Raw genomic sequence first — 19,396 nt, 5'->3', positions numbered from 1 at the left:
GCTTGGGGATCAAGCAAGGTGGAATGAAGCTATATTGTGATATTCAAAGCAACATCTTTTTAGCAAAAAATCAGATTTATCATGCAAGAACCAAACAAATTGATGTGAGATTTAACAAGATAAGGGAGTTGGTTACTTCAAGATAATTGTTCTTAAAGAAAGTGCATACCTCAGAGAATACTGTAGATGTGTTGATAAAGCCAATCACAATGGACAGGTGCAAGCGTTGCTAGAACTTGATTAACATCTTTAGGAGTTAGAAAGGATGTGTCCTAACCCGTTGGTCCTAGATGGTGTGGTTCTCTAGGTTATGTTTTTTAGTGTTTTTCTCCTAAGGGGTGGACATATCACACCGAATAGAACGGAACGAATCAGCGATATCGACTTTGAGGGTTTTAATTCACTGTCTATTTGCTAGGACGTTGAATGGTTGGGTTATCCTATAGTACGGTATAAGGTTATTTTCTTGTATGGGCTTTAAAGTCTTGTATGGCTTGGGCTAGAGTTAGTATAAATATCTCTGCTTTGCTCTTCATGGACATAGGCACATTGTCAAATCATGAAAATACTTGTGTTGATTTTTCTCTTTCATGTCTTTACTATTGCGCATAAAACCTAACACTTTATATCTCTAATAGCTAACTCATGTTCATGTGGATTTGTTTCTGTGTTCTTTGCCAGGGTACTTGTGTTCTATTGGACAATTCAATTGTTATCTATCTCATCTGATTTTCCAAACTTTGAATAGAGTTTTATTGATTTTGTAATGCAGTTTCAGTTTTTGTAATGTATTGAACAAGCATATCTTTCAATGAGTGCTTCTTCTCCCATTGTTGTTTAAATCCTGGTGATTTTTCCTAAATCTGAATTTGTTGACCTTGATTAGTAACCCTTAAGAAGTTTGGATGAGTTTATCCTTTTTCGTGCAAGTTATACTCATTTATCTTTTATTCTTGTCGCATTGACTCACCACATTCTTCACTCATTGATGTATGGTCCAAATCAACTATTGTATATTTGTCATTTGGTCACCGAACTTTGAATCATTGAGTTTATCCTTTTCGGTCGATTTTTCGTTCATTTATTCCAATTTTAATTTCAATCATTGAATTTTACCTAAAAAACAATTAATACCCAAGATTAACATCTAATTTATCGAAAGTATTCCCAATATTCTAGTTTGAAGGCTTATATATGTGTATAAATTACAATTATCAGTTGACAAGCATTCTATGGAATTTTTCGTGGTAAAGAAATCATGTCTCACTCAGCTATACTTTATACTTTTAATTTATAATATAAGGTTCGAGAATTCAAATTCCTCATTGGTTGGAGGCGGAGACCTAAAAGTTTTGCATATGGTATGTTGATTATAAAAATAGAAAGAAAAAGTCAAGTTACCGTATAGAAGAAGCCCAACATATGCAATTAGAACGAGTTTTAGCAAATTTTGAGAAAGCATGTTGCACAAGAAACTCAACACATTTAATTAGAACAACGCTTGTAAATTTTGAGAAAAGATTTCACATGGAATCTTAAGTATATCAATTTATTTTATAGTTTGTGAGACGTACACCACATTTACACTCCACTAAAACAAAACAAAACGTAGCTTTAACTTGACATGGATTGCACCACATGAAGGCATGTGCAATTAGAATGATGGTTTTTCTTGTGTATGAACCTTCGGTAGCATCCCATGTATGGTTGTCTTAGCATGCCAAATAATACATGTATTAATTTGTTTTCCTTTGTGTTGAGTAGTCACCACAACCACATAAAACTGATAATAATAAAAAGAAATAGACACATTGTAAAATTCTTGTCCTCATAGATTATAAGAAACGATGGGAATCCTACTTCATAATCAAAGATCAAAGATGACTTGATATAGGATGTTTAATCAAGAAGGTAACTTTCAAATGCTTAATTAAATATGTAGAGAGTCGAGTCCACTTGGGGCGAATAGGGCAAAACTCACTAAATCAAGTTTCTCCGGGACAATAATGCCCTCTTAGATTTTTATTTAGAATATTTTATTCTAAAAAATAATGATTTTAAATAAAATAAATCGTGTTTACATAAAGAAAAGGAACGTTTGCAGTACAAATTAAATGCCTCACTCCAAAAAGGATATTACATAAGTTTTGACTTGTTTTGATGGTTTTTTCAAACGATTGAATGAGTCTCCACGAGCTTTTTGAGTCTCCTAGCCTAGCCATGCATTATAGATTCTAGAAAAATTCTAAACGAACAGGCCTGGGGGCAGGCCGTGTTGACAGGCTCTAGATTCTAAGGGTAAATTTCATCTGTAGTCACAATTTTTTACAAAATCTCAATTTGGTCAAACTTTAATTTTAATTAGGTAAGTGAACTTTAATTTTGATTTAAATCTTTTAACTCTTTTCACATTTTGTCACCTATTGTCCCTGACCTAGTAGTAGTAGTAGTAGTAGTAATAATCATCATCATCATCTTCATTTGCAATTATACTATAAATGATCAATGTAACCGTTAAATGATATCCTAGTATCCAAAGTGAGAGAATGAGGGTAATAATAATATCTTCAAACTATACAGACGTATTTTCATTTTTTATCTATTATGACATGATGAAATCGATAGTTGGCTTACTACACGGTGATTACGTGGATGATTCGTTGCAGTATGATTATCAGTTAAGCAAATTTCATTAATTTGGAGGATAGCATTAGACTTGAGAAAACTCAAACTAAAAATGAAGTTTAGTGATCCAATTGAAATTCAATTGAAGTTCAATGATCCAATTCAAACAATTAAGATTTTGATGAAAATTCCGAGAGCACAGATGAAATTTATCCTAGATTTCTAGGGTAACATACCCTAGAGGGCGAGGATAGACTTGTCTTTTCATCAAAGATGAGAAAATGGTAGGTTTTTTTTTTTCCCTCTCTCTCTCTCTCTCTACAAGTTAAGGAGAGTTGGAATTAGGACCAAATAGATAACGAGGTGATATAGATGTTTTTCTACTTGAGGATAAGACATTGGCACATGGAGAAGAATAGACCCTTCTTGTTTTCCATCAAACCCCTAAATTGGTTTTGAGAGGCTGTAATGACTTCCTTTTCTTGTAATGAAGAGGGCAAAATAGTCCTTTCAAATTTTTGTATTTTTCCAAATTCACTCACCTTCTTGTCCCCATCTTGCAACCCTATGATAATACCACACCCCACATAAACAAGCACTCACAAATGCAAAATCCACCTAGCTAGTGAGTAGTCGCAATCTCCTCCATTTCTATATAAACTCATCATACACCATCATATTTCTTCACAACATATTTTCCTCTACGTTATCCCATTATCCTACTTTTCTAGCCCTGCTACATGTATAACTAATACGGGACCAATAACCAAAAGTTCAAACAAGTTCTCTCTCCTTAATTTCCAAACACATCCAAAAACTATGCCTTCAAGACTACTCTCTCAAGCTTTTGGAGCCAACCCCCTCAATCACCCTCATAAGTACTTGGATTTGAACTCCATCAAGGAATTGCCTGATTCACATGAATGGACATCGGCTCACAATGAACAGCCCTCCATCGAGGGGACTAATGTCGAATCTGTCCCTATTATCGATCTAAATAACAAGAATGCCATGGAACTTATAGGTCATTCATGCAAAACATGGGGGGTTTTCCAACTGGTTAACCATAGTATTTGTAAGAGCTTGCTTAAAGATGTAGAGTTAGCCGGTAAGAGGCTTTTTTCTCTCCCCATACAGCAAAAACTTGAGGCGGCCCGTTCTCCAGATGGAGTTGGTGGCTATGGAATGGCCCGTATTTCTTCATTCTTTCCCAAGCTTATGTGGTCTGAAGGGTTCACTGTAATTGGTTCACCATTAGAGCATGCCCGTCAACTTTGGCCCCAAGACTACCAAAACTTCTGGTACTTTCACGTCTAAATGCACATAAAATTAAAAAGAATATCAATTTCAGTCATTCAGACCTGTTCAGCAATATTTCTAATACTTGTGTATTAAATTTTCTTTTCAGTAACACAATTGAAGCTTATCAAAACCAGATGAAAAAGCTAGCTGGAAAACTGATGTGGCTCATGCTTGGATCGTTAGGAATAACAAAGGAAGATGTAAAATGGGCGGATCAGGGAGAATTCGAAGGGGCATGTGCAGCTCTACAATTAAACTACTATCCGGCCTGTCCCGACCCGGACCGAGCTATGGGTCTTGCACCACATACTGATTCTACAATACTCACCATTCTCCACCAGAGCAACATAAGTGGTCTACAAGTGCTCCGGGAGGGCTGCGGGTGGGTCACGGTGCCTCCGCATCCCGAAGCATTAGTGATTCATGTAGGTGACCTTCTGCATATATTATCCAATGGGTTTTACACAAATGTTCGCCACCGGGCCGTGGTGAACCGGACCCAACATCGTTTGTCACTAGCATACCTTTGTGGGCCACCCTCAAATGTCAAAGTCTCCCCACTACCAAAATTGGTAGACCAGTTTCACCCTCCACTCTATCGACCAATAACTTGGAGCGAGTATCTTGGCACTAAAGCTAAGCATTTCGACAAAGCACTCACATCAGTACGGCTTTGTGCTCCTCGAAATGGATTTATCGATACAAACGATCAAAACAGTGTTAAAGTTGGTTAACGATGAAACCGCTACAACGACTACAACAAATTACTATAGCTTTTAGCTTTACTATTTGGAAAATAACTGTATCTATACATTTTTTTTTCTTTTTTTGTAGTGAAAATTCTCTATTTAATTTCTCTCCTTAACTAAAAAATTCTCACTTCCCTGCTTGGAGGGAAGTTTATGCAGTACGTCTAAAACGCCTTGTTGATTCATTAAAAGACCAAGAATTACACTAGTTTGTTTCGTACACGGAAAGAATGAGGATACAAATGATGTCAAGGGATCCAAACGAAAGTATACTTGTTGGCCTTTTGTCTTTCAGAAGAAAGAAAAAGAGGAAAAATTCCCATTTGAATATTAGGCAATGCGATAGATAAGCGGACACAACTTCACCTCACTCCCCTCTCCCGGGATATAAAGCAAATTCTTCTTTCTAAAGAATAGGACAATAATAATGATAGAAATGGTTAAATCATGGGGTCAAATATTCGAAAAGGATGACGGGGAGCAAAAAACAGTATTAATAGTACACTGCAAAATGATGACAAACAAAACAAGTACACAACATAATAAAAAAAAGAAAAAAAGAAAAACAAGTTAAAAAAGAATAATAGCCCATAATCATGTAAGTTTCCTTAAACAATCTAAACATGATTTAATTGACAAAATAGCATTTAGATCGTGGAATAAATTGAATCGAAAACGTACCTCCCGCTATTGCCGTTCTTCACACACTTTCTCAAGCTTATGGGTAGTGTTTGATTCCGGGTTAAGGCTCTTCTAAGCCCTCTTTCTCACTGCTTAGATGGTGTATACAAATTGAACGTGAAAATGAGCTTAGGGGCCTTCCGAATGGATTTCAACGACTTTTAAAATGCTCTTCCTATCACATAGCAGTTATGCACGTCCTCAGATTATGGGTGGATACCAAACGTGATTTTAAACGTTGGGTTAATTGCTGAATTAGTGGGACATGGGATATGTGGACCACTCTTAAGATGGTTATAATTCAACATTCTCCCATTTGGTCCATATATACCATTATTCATCATAATAAGAAACATAATACATGAATCATAGCGATAGGTCCTCCAAAAGGGAGTATTATCTTCCATGTATTACAACACATCATGTCTCTTAAACGCCAGACCATATAACTTAATGAATAAACCCTATGTTTATTCAAGGTTCAAACTTAATGATATTTCTCAAGGTAAATGAATATACAAATATGTGTACAAAACAAATGAGAAAACATCAACTGAATAAGAGTTTCATTAAAACATCAATTGTACATATAATAAAATTACATCTAGGAACCATGTCCCATTCTCGCTACATGGTCCTTAAAATTCTTTGGTGGCATACCCTTAGTCGAAGGATCAGCAATCATCAACTCAGTGGTAATGTGCTTAATGACCACTTTCTTTTCCTTAAGACGTTTTCTAATGGCTAAGTATTTAATGTCGATGTGTTTACTTTGACTACCACTCTTGTTGTCCTTAGCTATAAACACAGTAGCTGAGTTGTCACAGTACAATCTCAAATGCCTAAACACTTAATCAATTATTCTAACCCCAAACATGAAGCTCTTCAACCATACACCATGAAAGGTAGCCTCAAAACAGGACACGAACTCGGCCTCCATAGTGGAAGTAGCAGTCAAGATCCAATTCACACTCCTCCAAGATATAGCTGCGCAAGCAAGCATGAAAATATAACTAGATGTTGATTTTTGTGAATTAACACAGCCAGCAAATTCTGTATCCGAGTAGCCAACCACTTCCAGATTGTTAGTCCGCCTGTACATAAGCATGTAATCTTTGGTCCCCTAAAGGTACCTCATCACTTTCTTTGCAGCTCGCCAGTGTTCAACATCTAGATTACTCTGATATCTCTCTAGCATTCTAACAGCAAATGCAATGTCAGATCTGGTACAGACTTGAGCATACATTAGGCTTTCAATGGCTGAAGCATATTGAATGTTTTTCATCTGTTCCTGCTCAAGCTCATTTTTGGGACATTGAATTAGGCTAAAACTGTCACCCTTCACAATGGGTGCTATACTTGGCGAACAATCTTTCATCCGAAATCTCTCTAGAACTTTGTTAATATAGGTCTCTTGAGACAAACCTAAAATGCCTCTAGATCTTTTCCTATGGATCTTAATGCCAATGACATAAGATACCTCATCCATATCCTTCATATCAAAGTTCTTTGAGAGGAATTATTTTACCTCATGTAGCAAACCCTTATTGTTGGTTGCAAGTAAAATATCATCCATACTTAGAACAAGGAAACAAATCTTGCTCCGACTGACCTTCTGGTATATTCAATGGTCCATGACGTTCTCTTCAAAACCAAACGAAGTGATGATGTCATGGAATTTCAAATATCATCGACGGGAAGCTTGTTTCAATCAATATATGGATTTATTAAGCTTACAGACTAAGTGCTCACCCCACTAGAGGAGAATATTTCAGGTTGTTTTATGTAAACCTCTTCCTCTAGATCACCATTAAGAAACATCGTTTTCACATCCATTTGGTGTAAGTCTAAATTAAAATGGGCAACCAATGCCACAATTACTCAAAAGGCTATTATTCCTTCCATTTGAGTGAATCCTTTGGCAACGAGTCTTGCTTTATGTCTCTCAATGTTACCTAGTGAGTCTTTCTTTGTTTTGAAAACCCATTTAAATCCAATGACTTTTACATCATCAGGCAACTTGACGAGATCCCAGACTTTGTTAGATGCCATTGAATCTATCTCATCTTTTATGGCATTGTACCATAAGTTTGAATCCTTAGAACTTATGGCCTATGAAAACGTTTCAGGATCATTCTCAGCTCCAATATTGTAGTCAGGCTCTTGTAGATACACAACATAGTCACCAGGAATCGCCGATTTCCTTACTCTAGTAGATCTTCTTAATGTTGCATCAATATTCTCCTAAGGAGCAGGATCATTTTGCTCAGTAGGCTGTTCAACAGCTTCAGGCATCTACTGGATCAGGCTCAATAGCTTGTGGAACTTCGTGAACTGATCCTTCAATATGCGTCTGTACTTGAGGTGTATTGTTAACAATAATCAGTCCATTGTTTGAAGTGGCACACTGAGCATCTGAATGATCTTTCCCAGGACAAATGCCCGGGATTGATCACTCCCACTAATCAAGTCATTCTCAAGAAATTTTGCATTTCTTGATTCCACAAACCTAGTGTTATGAGATGGACAATAAAATCTGTATCCCTTGGACCCTTCGGCATATCCAACGAAATCCTCACTTATAGTCCTTGGGTCCAACTTCTTGTCTTATGGATTATAGACTGTTACTTCAGGCGGACATCCCCAAATGCGTACATGTCGCAAACTCGATTTCCAACCCTTGAATAGCTCAAAAGGCGTTTTTGGGATAGCCTTGGTTAGAGCTCGATTTAATATGTACGCAGCTGTCTTAAAAGCTTCAATCCATAAGGAGTGAGGAAGCTTGGAGCCAACAAGCATGCTTCGCACCATGTCCAATAATGTTCGGTCTCTCCTTTTAGATACTCTATTCTAGTCCGGAGAACTAGGCAAACTGTATTGGGCAACAATCCCATTCTCTTGAAGAAATCTTGCAAATGGACCAGTCGCTTGTCCACTTTCAGTGTATCTACCATAGTATTTTTCCACCTCTATCGGATCTCACGATCTTAATTTGTTTACCACATTGTTTCTCTACTTCAGCTTTAAATACCTTAAAAGCAGCTAGGTCTTTATTTTTACTGTTAAGTGAGTAGAGATACATGTATTGTGAGTAATCATCTACAAAAGAGATCAAGTATTTATCACAGTACGCATCCATGTCTCGACTACAAATATTTGCGAGAATGATTTCCAATAATTCAGAGCTTCTCTTAGCACCCTTTTTCGACTTGTTAGTCTGCTTTCCTTTAATGCAGTCTATACAAGTCTCAAAGTCTGTAAAATCTAGAGTACTAAGTATCCTACCATTCACCAACTTTTTAATTCTATCAATGGAGACATGTCGCAATCTCCGATGCCACAACATAGAAGACTCTTTATTCACAACACATCATTTAGTACCAACATTTTCATGAACGTGCACGGTAGTCTGGTTGTCATCGTTTTGCAAATTAATACAAACAAGACTATAAGACAAAGTACCACAGCCAATAACATCAGATTTATAAAATAAATTAAATCCAAAGTCTGAAAAGTTAAAGGAATAACCATCTAATACAAGTCTGGAAATTGAAATCAAATTTCTAGAAAAATTGGGAATATAAAAGATATTTTCTAAATTTAAAATGAAACCACTACTTAAAACTAATCTGCACGTAGGGATGGCAGTTGGACGGGGCGGGTCGCGAGGCCAGGCCACGCCCCATTTGTCGCCCCATTTAATTTTTTTTTAAATTTCAAATTATGTTATTATTAGAGAATAAAATATAAATTCAAAATTTTAAAATTCAAAGTAAACACTTGAAATAAACAATGTTAAAAATTAAATAATTTCAAATAAAATTACGTTTTGACTAAATTTTATTTCTTTTATAATTAATTAAAATTTTACATTTGTATTTTATTATCTAATAATAATATAATTTGAAATTTTAAAAGTGTAAAAAAAAAAAAATTCACGGGTCAGGGTCGGGGCGGGGCGGGGCGGAACTGATTTTTTTGCCATCACTATCTGCACGTGCCAATGGCCACAACATGCGAGGGCATCTTATTTCCTGAATAGATACTATGCTCATTTCTCCCTGGTTTCCGCAGGTTTTGCAAGTCCTACAATGAATTGGTCACATGGATCGTAGAACTAGAATCAATCCACCATGTGTTGTGATTAACATAAATCATATTGGATCCATAACAAACAAGTGAGAGTTAAGTACCTTTTTTGTCAAGCCACTTCATGAACTTGGAGCATTGCTTCTTAAGGTACCCTTTCTTCTTGCAAAAGAAGGACACAATCTCTTTCTTAATGTCCTTTTGAGGATGATTTTTCCTTCCCCTTGTCCTTGGCCTGATCTTTCTTCTTCTTTTCTGGAGTTGTCAAATACACATTTTCCTTCTCACCTTCCTCCATTAGTAGTCTGCCCTCTTCTTGAACACACATAGTCAGCAACTCGTTAATGGACTATTTATTTTTATGTGTGTTATAAGAGATCTTGAACGGGCCATATTGTTGAGGTAAAGTGAAAAGGATAAAGTGAACCAGGAATGATTTGGACATCTCAATTTCAATGCCTTGAGTTGGGCTGTCATATCTCTCATGCGCATGATATGATCACGCACACCCTTAATGCCAGTGAGCTTCAAGGATGAAAACTACATAATGAGGGTGCTGACCATTGCTTTACTGAAGTGACAAATTGTTCGTCAACGATCTTAAGCAAATCTTGGACTTTGTCATACTACTCGACGGAGCCCCTAATACGAGTAGATATTTCGTCTTTATGAATATGATAGAGAGGCGATTAGATCGCTCCCACTTTTTATAAAATTGAACTTCCTTTGGAGTGCTAGTAGCAATTACTGTAGGGGGCTCCTCCTTCCTTATGGCGTAATCAATGTCCGTCCATCCCGAGTGAAGGAAAATTATTTCCTTCCAGACTCGGGAATATCACATTTCATATCAGAGAAATTAACAGATTGACTTGCTGCAATAAATTAAATATTCATGCTCATGTTACAAATTTTGAAGCTAACATAACATATAACAAGTTTTACCAATGTAAAATCATGCAAAATATGAATCCAGTGACATAAAACTTGCCTGTGGACTAAAGTTCTAATTCAATTAGATTCATCTTAACTTCATGATAAAACTATCAAATTATGTTCCCTTTTCTAATCCTTGTAGGTAAATTAAAAAAAATATAGTTTGATATTTTATCCTAATTAATCACACATAATATGATAAAAATTCCCGCGGGATAAAATTTACCATATCAAGTATGATTAATCACAATTAATGCTTGTTCTCCAAATGTGATCCCAAATGAACCTTAAAATATAATTTCAATTAATTAAAGATACTGCGGCTATTCCCTAATTAATTAAAACTATATGGATCACCAAACATTAACTAACTTCTTAGGCTCAAACTATTGCTAAACCATAAGCAATACAATCGAACATTAATGTAATATTAATATTATTATTATTATTATTATTATTATTATTATTATTATTATTATTATTATTATTCAACTTAATATTGCATGAATAATAAAACAATAAATTATTCGCACAAATAACAAAATAAATAATATAAGCACATAAATGTCCATATTAAATTCATAAAGTATCTTTCATTAGAATTAATTTTAATGTGAAAAAATTATTTATCCTAATAATCTATGCATAATAAATCACAAAATACATACACAAGCCACTGTACACATATTCAATATAATAATGTATAAAGGAATCTCCAAGTTGTCATCTGGTTTTCATATTTAGGACTGTGGAATTGCCCTCGGGGCATACCTCCCAGTGGCAAAGGAGAGGGCGGATAGGGCTCAGCGCGACAGTGTGCAGAGTTCGATTCCCCGCAAGGTGGAATTGGCTTTGTTGCAAGCGAGAGTTACCATATGGGTTAACAGCCTTGGCCTATCCATGTGCTCTCCACCCTGACTCCTGGGAGGCACATCCTGAAATTTACCTCCTCCACGATGGCCCATGACAGGGTCGATAGGGGCCCTTAAGTTTGGGGTTCAACCTTTTTTAGTACTGTGGAATTGAAGAATGGCAGACATGATAAATGAATCAAATGCTTAGGGCAAAAATGTCATTCTTGCAGAAAATGGTCCAACTTTTCGTCTCCTTCACTGACATCTAACTCAAAATGTGCAAAAAAATATTTTATATAATTTTTTTCTCCTGCCATGTCTGATAAGCATAATATACTACATTGTAGAAGAAATCATGATGGTCAACTTTCATTTAATGTAAGGGGTTGACTGAATTTTTATTTTTTATTTATTTTTTATATGTTGTCTTCTTCCTCCAAACGGGTTGATTTGACCCATTTCGATCCGGTTTCAACTCGAATGAAAACCCGATCATATCACATGATTCCGACCACCAAATTTCGCATATTTTATATCAAAATTCTCATAAATCAATTTCCTAATGATTCCTAATCTCAGTTTCTATAAAAATGACTAAATCAAAAACCAAGTTTTTTCAACAGAATGTGAGTGGGCTGAGAACAAACAAGGCAGAGGCAAAATGAATCTCTGATACCAAATGTAAGTTTCCTTAAGTGATCTAAACATACTTTAATCAACAAAATAGCATTTTGATCAATGCGGAATAAATTGGATAAAAAACGTACTTCTCACCATTGCCGTTCTTCACACACTTTTTCAAGCTTATGGGTAGTGTTTGATTCCGGGTTAAAGCTCTTCTAAACCCTCTTTCTCACTGCTTAGATAATGTATACAGACTGAACGTGGAAATGAGCTTAGGGACCTTCCGAATGGATTTCAACGCCTTTTAAAATGCTCTTCCCATCACAGAGTGGTTATGCACGTCCTCAAATTATGGGTGGTTACCAAACGTGATTTTAAATGTTGGGTTAACTGCTGAACTAGTGGGACATGAGATATGTGGACCACTCTTAAGTTGATTATAATCCAAGAAATCTATCACTTTTATAGCTATTGTTTATAAGAATATCAAATATTTTATTTTATTAGACCTTAAACTTTTTTCCATTTATAATTTCAAAAAACATTGTCAAATAGGGCTCAATATATTTTTCAGTCTCTCTTTTGGCCTTATTGTAACGACACAAAACGGCAATCCTTTCAAACACTACTCTGAGTTATATATTTATATATAATTAATGCTCTCTGGAGCCATGATAATATGATACGATTATCAAAGGTGGTTTTCACAGTTATACTTTTAATTTATAGTTAAATAAAATTGTGAAATATAATATAATTCTTCAAAGACTATACATTTCTTCTCATATTTATCGTTTTACAAATGGTTAATAAATAATTTTCAAATAATCACTTTCAGACAAGAGCTAACTGCAAACCAAGTCAATTGCTGCCAGACTAACGTCAGTTGAACTTGTCTTCTTCATTAGTAAAAATAATCATTATACATACAGTAAAATAAACACTTGAATGGTTATGCATAAATCCTCTATCTATTTATGTTCCTAATTTCATAAACCAATACAAAAACATTAATTGGATATGTTAATTTTTAAAAAAAAAAAAAATGTAAAAAAATTCACATACCACCAAATTAATTTTGGTACATGCAACAAATGATTATGCTTACAAAAATTATTATCTTCTAATTAATTCATTGTCAACAAGTCCCAAGAGGCCAACATGATGGCCCCAATTATCTTCTGCCAGGAAGATGCGCAAGGAGTTCACCATCCCCATTGCGACGTACTGGTTGTGAGAGCCGTAGTAGCCAGAAACGAGCTCAAATGCATGCTCGTCGACAATGGCAGTTTAGTGAACATATTGTTCAGCTCCACCTTTGACAAAATGCAGATTGAACATGGGTTGATCCCCATGACTGACCCACTATTTGGATTTACTGGGGACAGCATAATCCCGCAAGGGTGGATCACTCTGCCCGTCGAGATGGGGTCGGCACCCCTAGTGGCCCAACACTTCATGGAATTCTTAGTGGTAAACTACAGATTGGCCTATCATGGAGTATTGGGAAGACTTGCTTTGAAAGATATTTGGACCGTCACGTCCATCCACTATTTGTGTATGAAATTCCCAACTGAACATAGAATTGCAACGGTCCGAGGCGATTAGATGGGCCCCAGGGCATGCTACTTAAACTCGCTGTGAAAGTCGGAGCTCCGAACTATTAATGTAATCCTAACTGATGATCCCACTGAAATCAGTACAGACGTGGAAATGCTCAACGTCCCTAAACAAGAGCATACCTCTGAACAAGAGGAAGAGATCGACATGGAAGAGGCCCCTGAATAAGGGCACCCTCTTGATGAGTTAAATTCCCGAATAATTGACTCTGAACCAAATGCAACCCCAATGGAAGAACTGGAAACTTTCTCCGCCAACCCAGAAGACCCCAGTCAGGTCTTGCATATAGGGAAGGCACTGTCCCTCGAAGCAAAAGAAGAGATGATAAGATTCCTGAAAAGGAACTTGGATGTCTTCGCTTGGAAGTATGAGGACATGGTGGGAATAGATCCAAGGATCAGTTGTCACCATCTTAACATCAACCTCTCTTGTGCCTTCCATCGATAGAAGAGACGTACCTTCAATCCAGAGAGGTATGAGGCACTGAAAGAGGAAGTAAACAAACTTAGGCGCAGTGGTTTCATAAGGGAAGTCATTTACCCGAAGTGGATATCCAACCCGGTTCTGGTGAAAAAGTCCAGTGGAAAGTGGAGGGTATGCGTAGACTTCACAAACTTGAACAAGGCATGCCCTAAAGATAGCTTCCTACTTCTAAGGATAGACTAACTTGTGGATTTCACTACTGGACACGAACTGCTGAGCTTCATGGATGCATACTCAGGGTACAACCAGATACCCATGTTCCGACTTGATGAGGAAGCTATGTCGTTTATTACGGACAGAGGTCTATACTGCTACAAAGTCATGCCCTTCGGATTGAAGAATGCCAGAGCTACATATCAGAGGCTAGTCAACATGATGTTTGCCAAACTCATTGGCAAAATCATGGAGGTCTACGTGGACGACATGTTAGTCAAAAGCCTCCAGGCAGCCGAACACGTAAGTCAGCTCGATCAAACTTTTCAGATACTTAGAAAATATAAGATGAAGTTGAATCCCCTCAAATGCACCTTTGGAATGGCTTCGGGTTTGTTCTTGGGATATATTGTCAACCAAATCCAGTGAAAATAATGGCCTTACTAGAGATGAGGTCACCTCAGAAACCAAAGGAGGTCCAAAGCCTCAATGGTTAGATAGCCGCACTCAGTCGCTTCGTCTCCAGAGCCACAGATAAAAGTTTGCCTTTCTTCAATATGCTTAAGCAAGGAAAGAAGTTCAAATAGACTTTTGAATGTGAGGAAGTCTTCCAGGCACTGAAGAAGCACTTCGGAGAGGTACCCCTCCTGTCGAAACCTCAACCAGATGAGTCACTACTGCTATACTTAGCGATTTCAGACGTGGAGGTCAGCACCGTCCTAGTCAGAGAAAAAAGTAAGTGCCAGCTGCTAGTGTACTACGTCAGTAAAGCACTTCTCCCAGCTGAAACACGCTACCCAAACATGGAGAAGCTGGCACTCGCCCTTATCATAGCCTCAAGAAAACTGAGGCCATACTTCTAGGCCCACTCAATCGAAGTTCTCACCAACTTTCCATTGAAGCATGTGATGCAGAAAATAGACGCATCAGGACGCCTACTAAAATGGGCATTCAAGCTCAGTGAGTTCGATCTATTGTTACGATCTCGACACGCTATCAAGGGCCAGACTTTTGCAGATTTTATGGTTGAGTTTGCCAAAACCCCAGAAATGGAGGCGACAATGGAACCAGATGAGCCTTCCACATGGAAACTGTTCGTAGATGGGTCCTCAGGAGAGACTGGCTCCGGGGCAGCAGGGATCGTCTTGGAAAGCCTGGAAGACCACAAGCTAAACTACGCAATAAGGTTCGGCTTCAAAGTCTTGAACAACGCTGCTGAATGCGAGGCCCTTCTGGCAGGTCTTAGACTTGCTAAAGAGATGCAGGTCAAAAAGCTCTTGGCGAGCAGTGATTCTCAACTTATAATGAATCAGGTCAATGGAAACTTCGCGGCCAAGGACAGTAGCATGGTTGCATACTTGAAGTTGGTTTTGGACCTAGTTCCTCATTTTGAAATGTTCGAATTGACTTAAGTCCCCCGCCTAGAAAATATACATGCAGACGCCCTTTCAAAACTAGCCAGTAGCAAGGATTCAGAGCTGTTAAAGGTTGTCCCTATTAAGCACTTATCAAAGCTCTCCACTTTCGGAGGTGAAGAGGTACTATGGATAGAAGGCACCCTATTATAGATGCAGCCTATTATCGCCTATCTGAAGGATCAATCACTGCCTACTTCTAAAAGCGAGGCGTAGATGTTAAGAAGAAGGGCTGCACACTTCGTCCTGGAAGAAGATACTCTTTACAAGAGAAGTTTCGCCTCGCCACTTCTCTGATGCGTGGGAGGCGAAGATGCCACATACATACTCAGGGAAATCTATGAGGGAATCTGCGGAAATCACTTCGGAGGAACGGCTCTGGCACACAAAGTTCTCCGTCAAGGCTATTTCTAGCCGACCCTAAAAAGGGACGCTTGCCAGTTTGTCCAAAAATGTGACAAGTGCCAGCGCTTCTCAAATATTCAAAGGCAGCCTTCTCAGAGTCTCTCCGTATTAACTAGCCCTTGGTCATTCGCTAAGTGGGGCATTGACTTCATTGGTCCACTCCCAAAAGGAAGACGAAGAGTAACTCTCGCCATTGTCGCCATTGACTACTTCACTAAGTGGGTTGAGGCTGAACCCCTTGCCTGAATCACCGAAGTGAACACCACCAAATTCTTCTGGAAGAACATCATTTGTAGGTTAGGCATTCCCCACTCCTTAGTGTCCGACAATGGAAGACAGTTCGACAACATGAAGATGGGAGAATTATGCGACGAGCTAGGCATAAAGAAGGACTTCTCAACACCTCATCACCCTCAAGTAAATGGACAAGTTGAGGCAGTGAACAAAATTATCAAGCACACCCGGAAAAAGAAGCTTGACACCTCAAAAGGGGCTTGGGTGTACGAACTCCCTCACATCCTCTGGGCCATTAGAACATCGAGCTGAACTACAATAGGGGAAACACCATTCTCGATGACCTATGGAGCCGAGGCCATGAGCTCGGTCGAGGTCCCATCAAATCGTCGTATACACTTCAATGAGATCAGCAACGATAAGGCTCGAATAAGCGAACTCCACCTCCTTGAAGAAAGAAGGGGTGCTTCCCAAGTGAACTTGGCAAAATATCATTAAAAGATGACCCGCTATTATAACTCCAAGGTAAAAAACAGAACTCTTTGCTTGGGGGACCTCGTTCTCAGAAGGGTCTTCCAATCTTCAAAACCAATAGGGTCCGGAGTGTTTGGACTGAACTGAGAGGGCCCTTACCGCATCCACAGAGAATCTCGACCTGGTACTTTCGAAATTGAAGACATGGCAGGAAAGGCACTACCTCATCAATGGAATATCGAACATTCGAGGAAGTACTATCAATGATGAGGAAGTACTTAAGTGATACGATCTCAAATTGTTAACTAATTAACGCTAAGAGGCGCTTCATGTTTACTTAAACGGTCCGCTTCATATTAACTTGAGTGATACAATCTTCTGTTATTAACTAGTCATCGTTAAGAGGCATTTAGTCTTGAATATTCATACAAGGGTAAACATATCAATGCAATAAGATAACAGACGCACCAATACTTAACAAAAAAAAATTTCATTTCATTTACTTGAATTTGAAATACAAAAAGGTAGAAGTCATTACAAAAGTTGGCCCTATTTTGCTGGAGGGTCTTCTTGGATCGCTTCTGCCTTAATTGCTTCTAGGGCCTTCGGAGCTTCTTTAGCAAGCCTATTAGGCCGGCCTCCAGTTGGTCTCCCTAACTCTGCCTCCAAAGTGGGGTGGACCTCTTTTAGCTGACCCAGCAAGCCTTGGGCGCTCTAGGAGGCCCAAAAGTTGGAGAAGTTGTCGTACAGGGGGTGTTCTTCGAAGTGGTCAATGAAATTCTGAACAGCCACTTCCTTTGCTGACTTCAACTCCTCCTTCAAGGAGGCGATCTCCTCAGATTGAGCCTCCACCTTCTGGCTCAGCTCCGCTTTTTCTTTGTCTGAGGCCTCCAGAGCCTCCGTGGCGAGCCTGTGGTGCTCGTTGGCGTGATCCACCTGGCACTCCACCTCGTATAGCTCCTTCTTCAGCTGTTCCACTTCTGCTCTGGTGGCAGTCAGCTGGGCCTTCACCTCCTTCTGTCCCTTCTCCTCCTCAGTGGCCTTGGCCCTGGCCTCTCTCACTGCGTCCCCGTATTGCATCGCCTCCTTGAGGCACTTGGCCAGGTCCTCTCTCTTAGCGTTCAGATCCTTCACCAAGCCCTCAAGTTGGATGCTGGTACTGAGAGCCCGGGCCACGCAGGCACTGTTGGCCGCCACCAGGTCTTCGGCTGTGCTAGAAGTAGTGAGGTCCCTCCACCCTTCGATCTAGTATTTGTTGTGGACCACCGCCACCGCAACCGTTTCTGGAGAAAGGGCCTTTAACACTTCTTTCACTGGCTCCTCCGGGTTGATGCCTAGGAAGTCGACCTCCTCTTCTGCTGCCCCGGCACTTGGGTAATAGGCACGGCAGCAACTGGCGAAGTAGTCGGGGCAGTAGGAATCGCTGCTGGTGCAGACCTCTTCTCCGAAATGGCCGTCCCAGTTGGGATTGTAGTCTGCTTCAAAATGGAGGGTGGGCTCGCCACAGTTGGGCGTTTTGAAGGGGCGGCACTCTTTTTTCCCTTCCACAACAGGTCGGCCTCGGGCTCCTCTGGCACCTCCTCCTCCATCGAAAGCTGAAGCCTTTTACTGGCATCCACCAAGTGCTCCATTTGCTTCTTGTAGGAGGAGGAGAAGGCCTTCAGCGCCTGTACCTCTGCCATCATCCTTTGGATGGTCTTGAAGTCGGGGCGCACGGGCATCTTCTTGTTGAAGTTGTCTGCAAGGAACAAACGATGAATTAGTTCAAGTGTAAAGAGTTCAGAAATATTGAAGGGTAAAGGCTTCGGGACAGTTACCTTGAAATGCCATCAGGTCGTATGTAAAAAAGTGTAGATTTTTTCTGATCAGCCGGTGGTATGACCTCTTCTTCTGAGGCAGCTGATAGATGATGCAAATGGTGTCGAAGTCTTCAGAAGACAATTCGCACCGAGGAAGGGTACCTTCAAGAGAAATACAAATATTAGTCACGATCCGAACGAAAGAGAAATATAAAGAAACACAACTACGATACTCACTAAGTGTCGAGTACTTCGTGGGGAGCGTAAGAGGTGCCAGGGGGTTCCCCTCCATTGTGTCCCATCGTCCTGCGGCCCAGCACCACGAGCTCTTCCACTATTTGATGGAGCTCGATAGATCGAGCACGAATGGAGTATGGGAACCCCATGAAGTAAGGTAATACCAGCCCCGTGTCTTATCCCCTCGGCTGTTAATTTAGGGATATAAAGGGTCTGAAAGAAGGAGAAGGAAATCTCAACCCCAAGTGTCGCCTCTTTCCACAACATCCAGGAGCCCACCATTTGGCTTCAGGAGTTCGGATTGAGTTGGGTCGGAGCTAATCTATAAGACCTAAGTACCATCCTAAAGAAAGGGTGAATTGGAAGATTAAGGCCGGCTCTAAGGATCGTCTCACTTATGGCCACGCACCCCGGCCTAGGGTAGCAGGCCCTCTTTTCAGGCTTGGGGAGGATCAGATTTATGCTATCTGTAATCCTATATTCTACTCTAAGTCTCCCTAGGTCGGCCTCCTTTAGTTTGGAGGGGTAATCAGACGCCCCCCAGTGCACAGAAGTATCAACCGGGCTATCCGGCCTCTTCCACATATTCTCCCCCCCAAGTATCGCTTCGGCTATATTGGAGGAGGTTGCCACAATGGGCTCGTCCATCCTCACTAATTCTAGACTCCTTCCCAAACCAAAACTTCCCTTAGAAGCCATTTTTCAGAAAGTAAATATCC

At 39.4% G+C, this 19,396-nt stretch overlaps 1 protein-coding gene across 1 annotated transcript; it reads left to right on the top strand.

The window, feature by feature from the left end:
• Positions 1–3,317: 3,317 nt before the first annotated feature.
• On the top strand, positions 3,318–4,858 carry LOC111380035 (gibberellin 3-beta-dioxygenase 1-like). Its single transcript, XM_023003501.1, has 2 exons — positions 3,318–3,926; positions 4,034–4,858. Exons 1-2 carry the CDS (start codon positions 3,445–3,447, stop codon positions 4,659–4,661), a joined length of 1,110 nt encoding a protein of 369 aa, XP_022859269.1. The 5' UTR covers positions 3,318–3,444; the 3' UTR covers positions 4,662–4,858.
• Positions 4,859–19,396: the final 14,538 nt, after the last annotated feature.

Source organism: Olea europaea, unplaced genomic scaffold (genome assembly GCF_002742605.1).
Source record: "Olea europaea var. sylvestris unplaced genomic scaffold, O_europaea_v1 scaffold2083, whole genome shotgun sequence".
Taxonomy (NCBI): Eukaryota; Viridiplantae; Streptophyta; class Magnoliopsida; order Lamiales; family Oleaceae; genus Olea; species Olea europaea.
The sequence above is the reverse complement of the archived record's forward strand: the minus strand, read 5'-3'. Positions and strand labels throughout refer to the sequence as shown.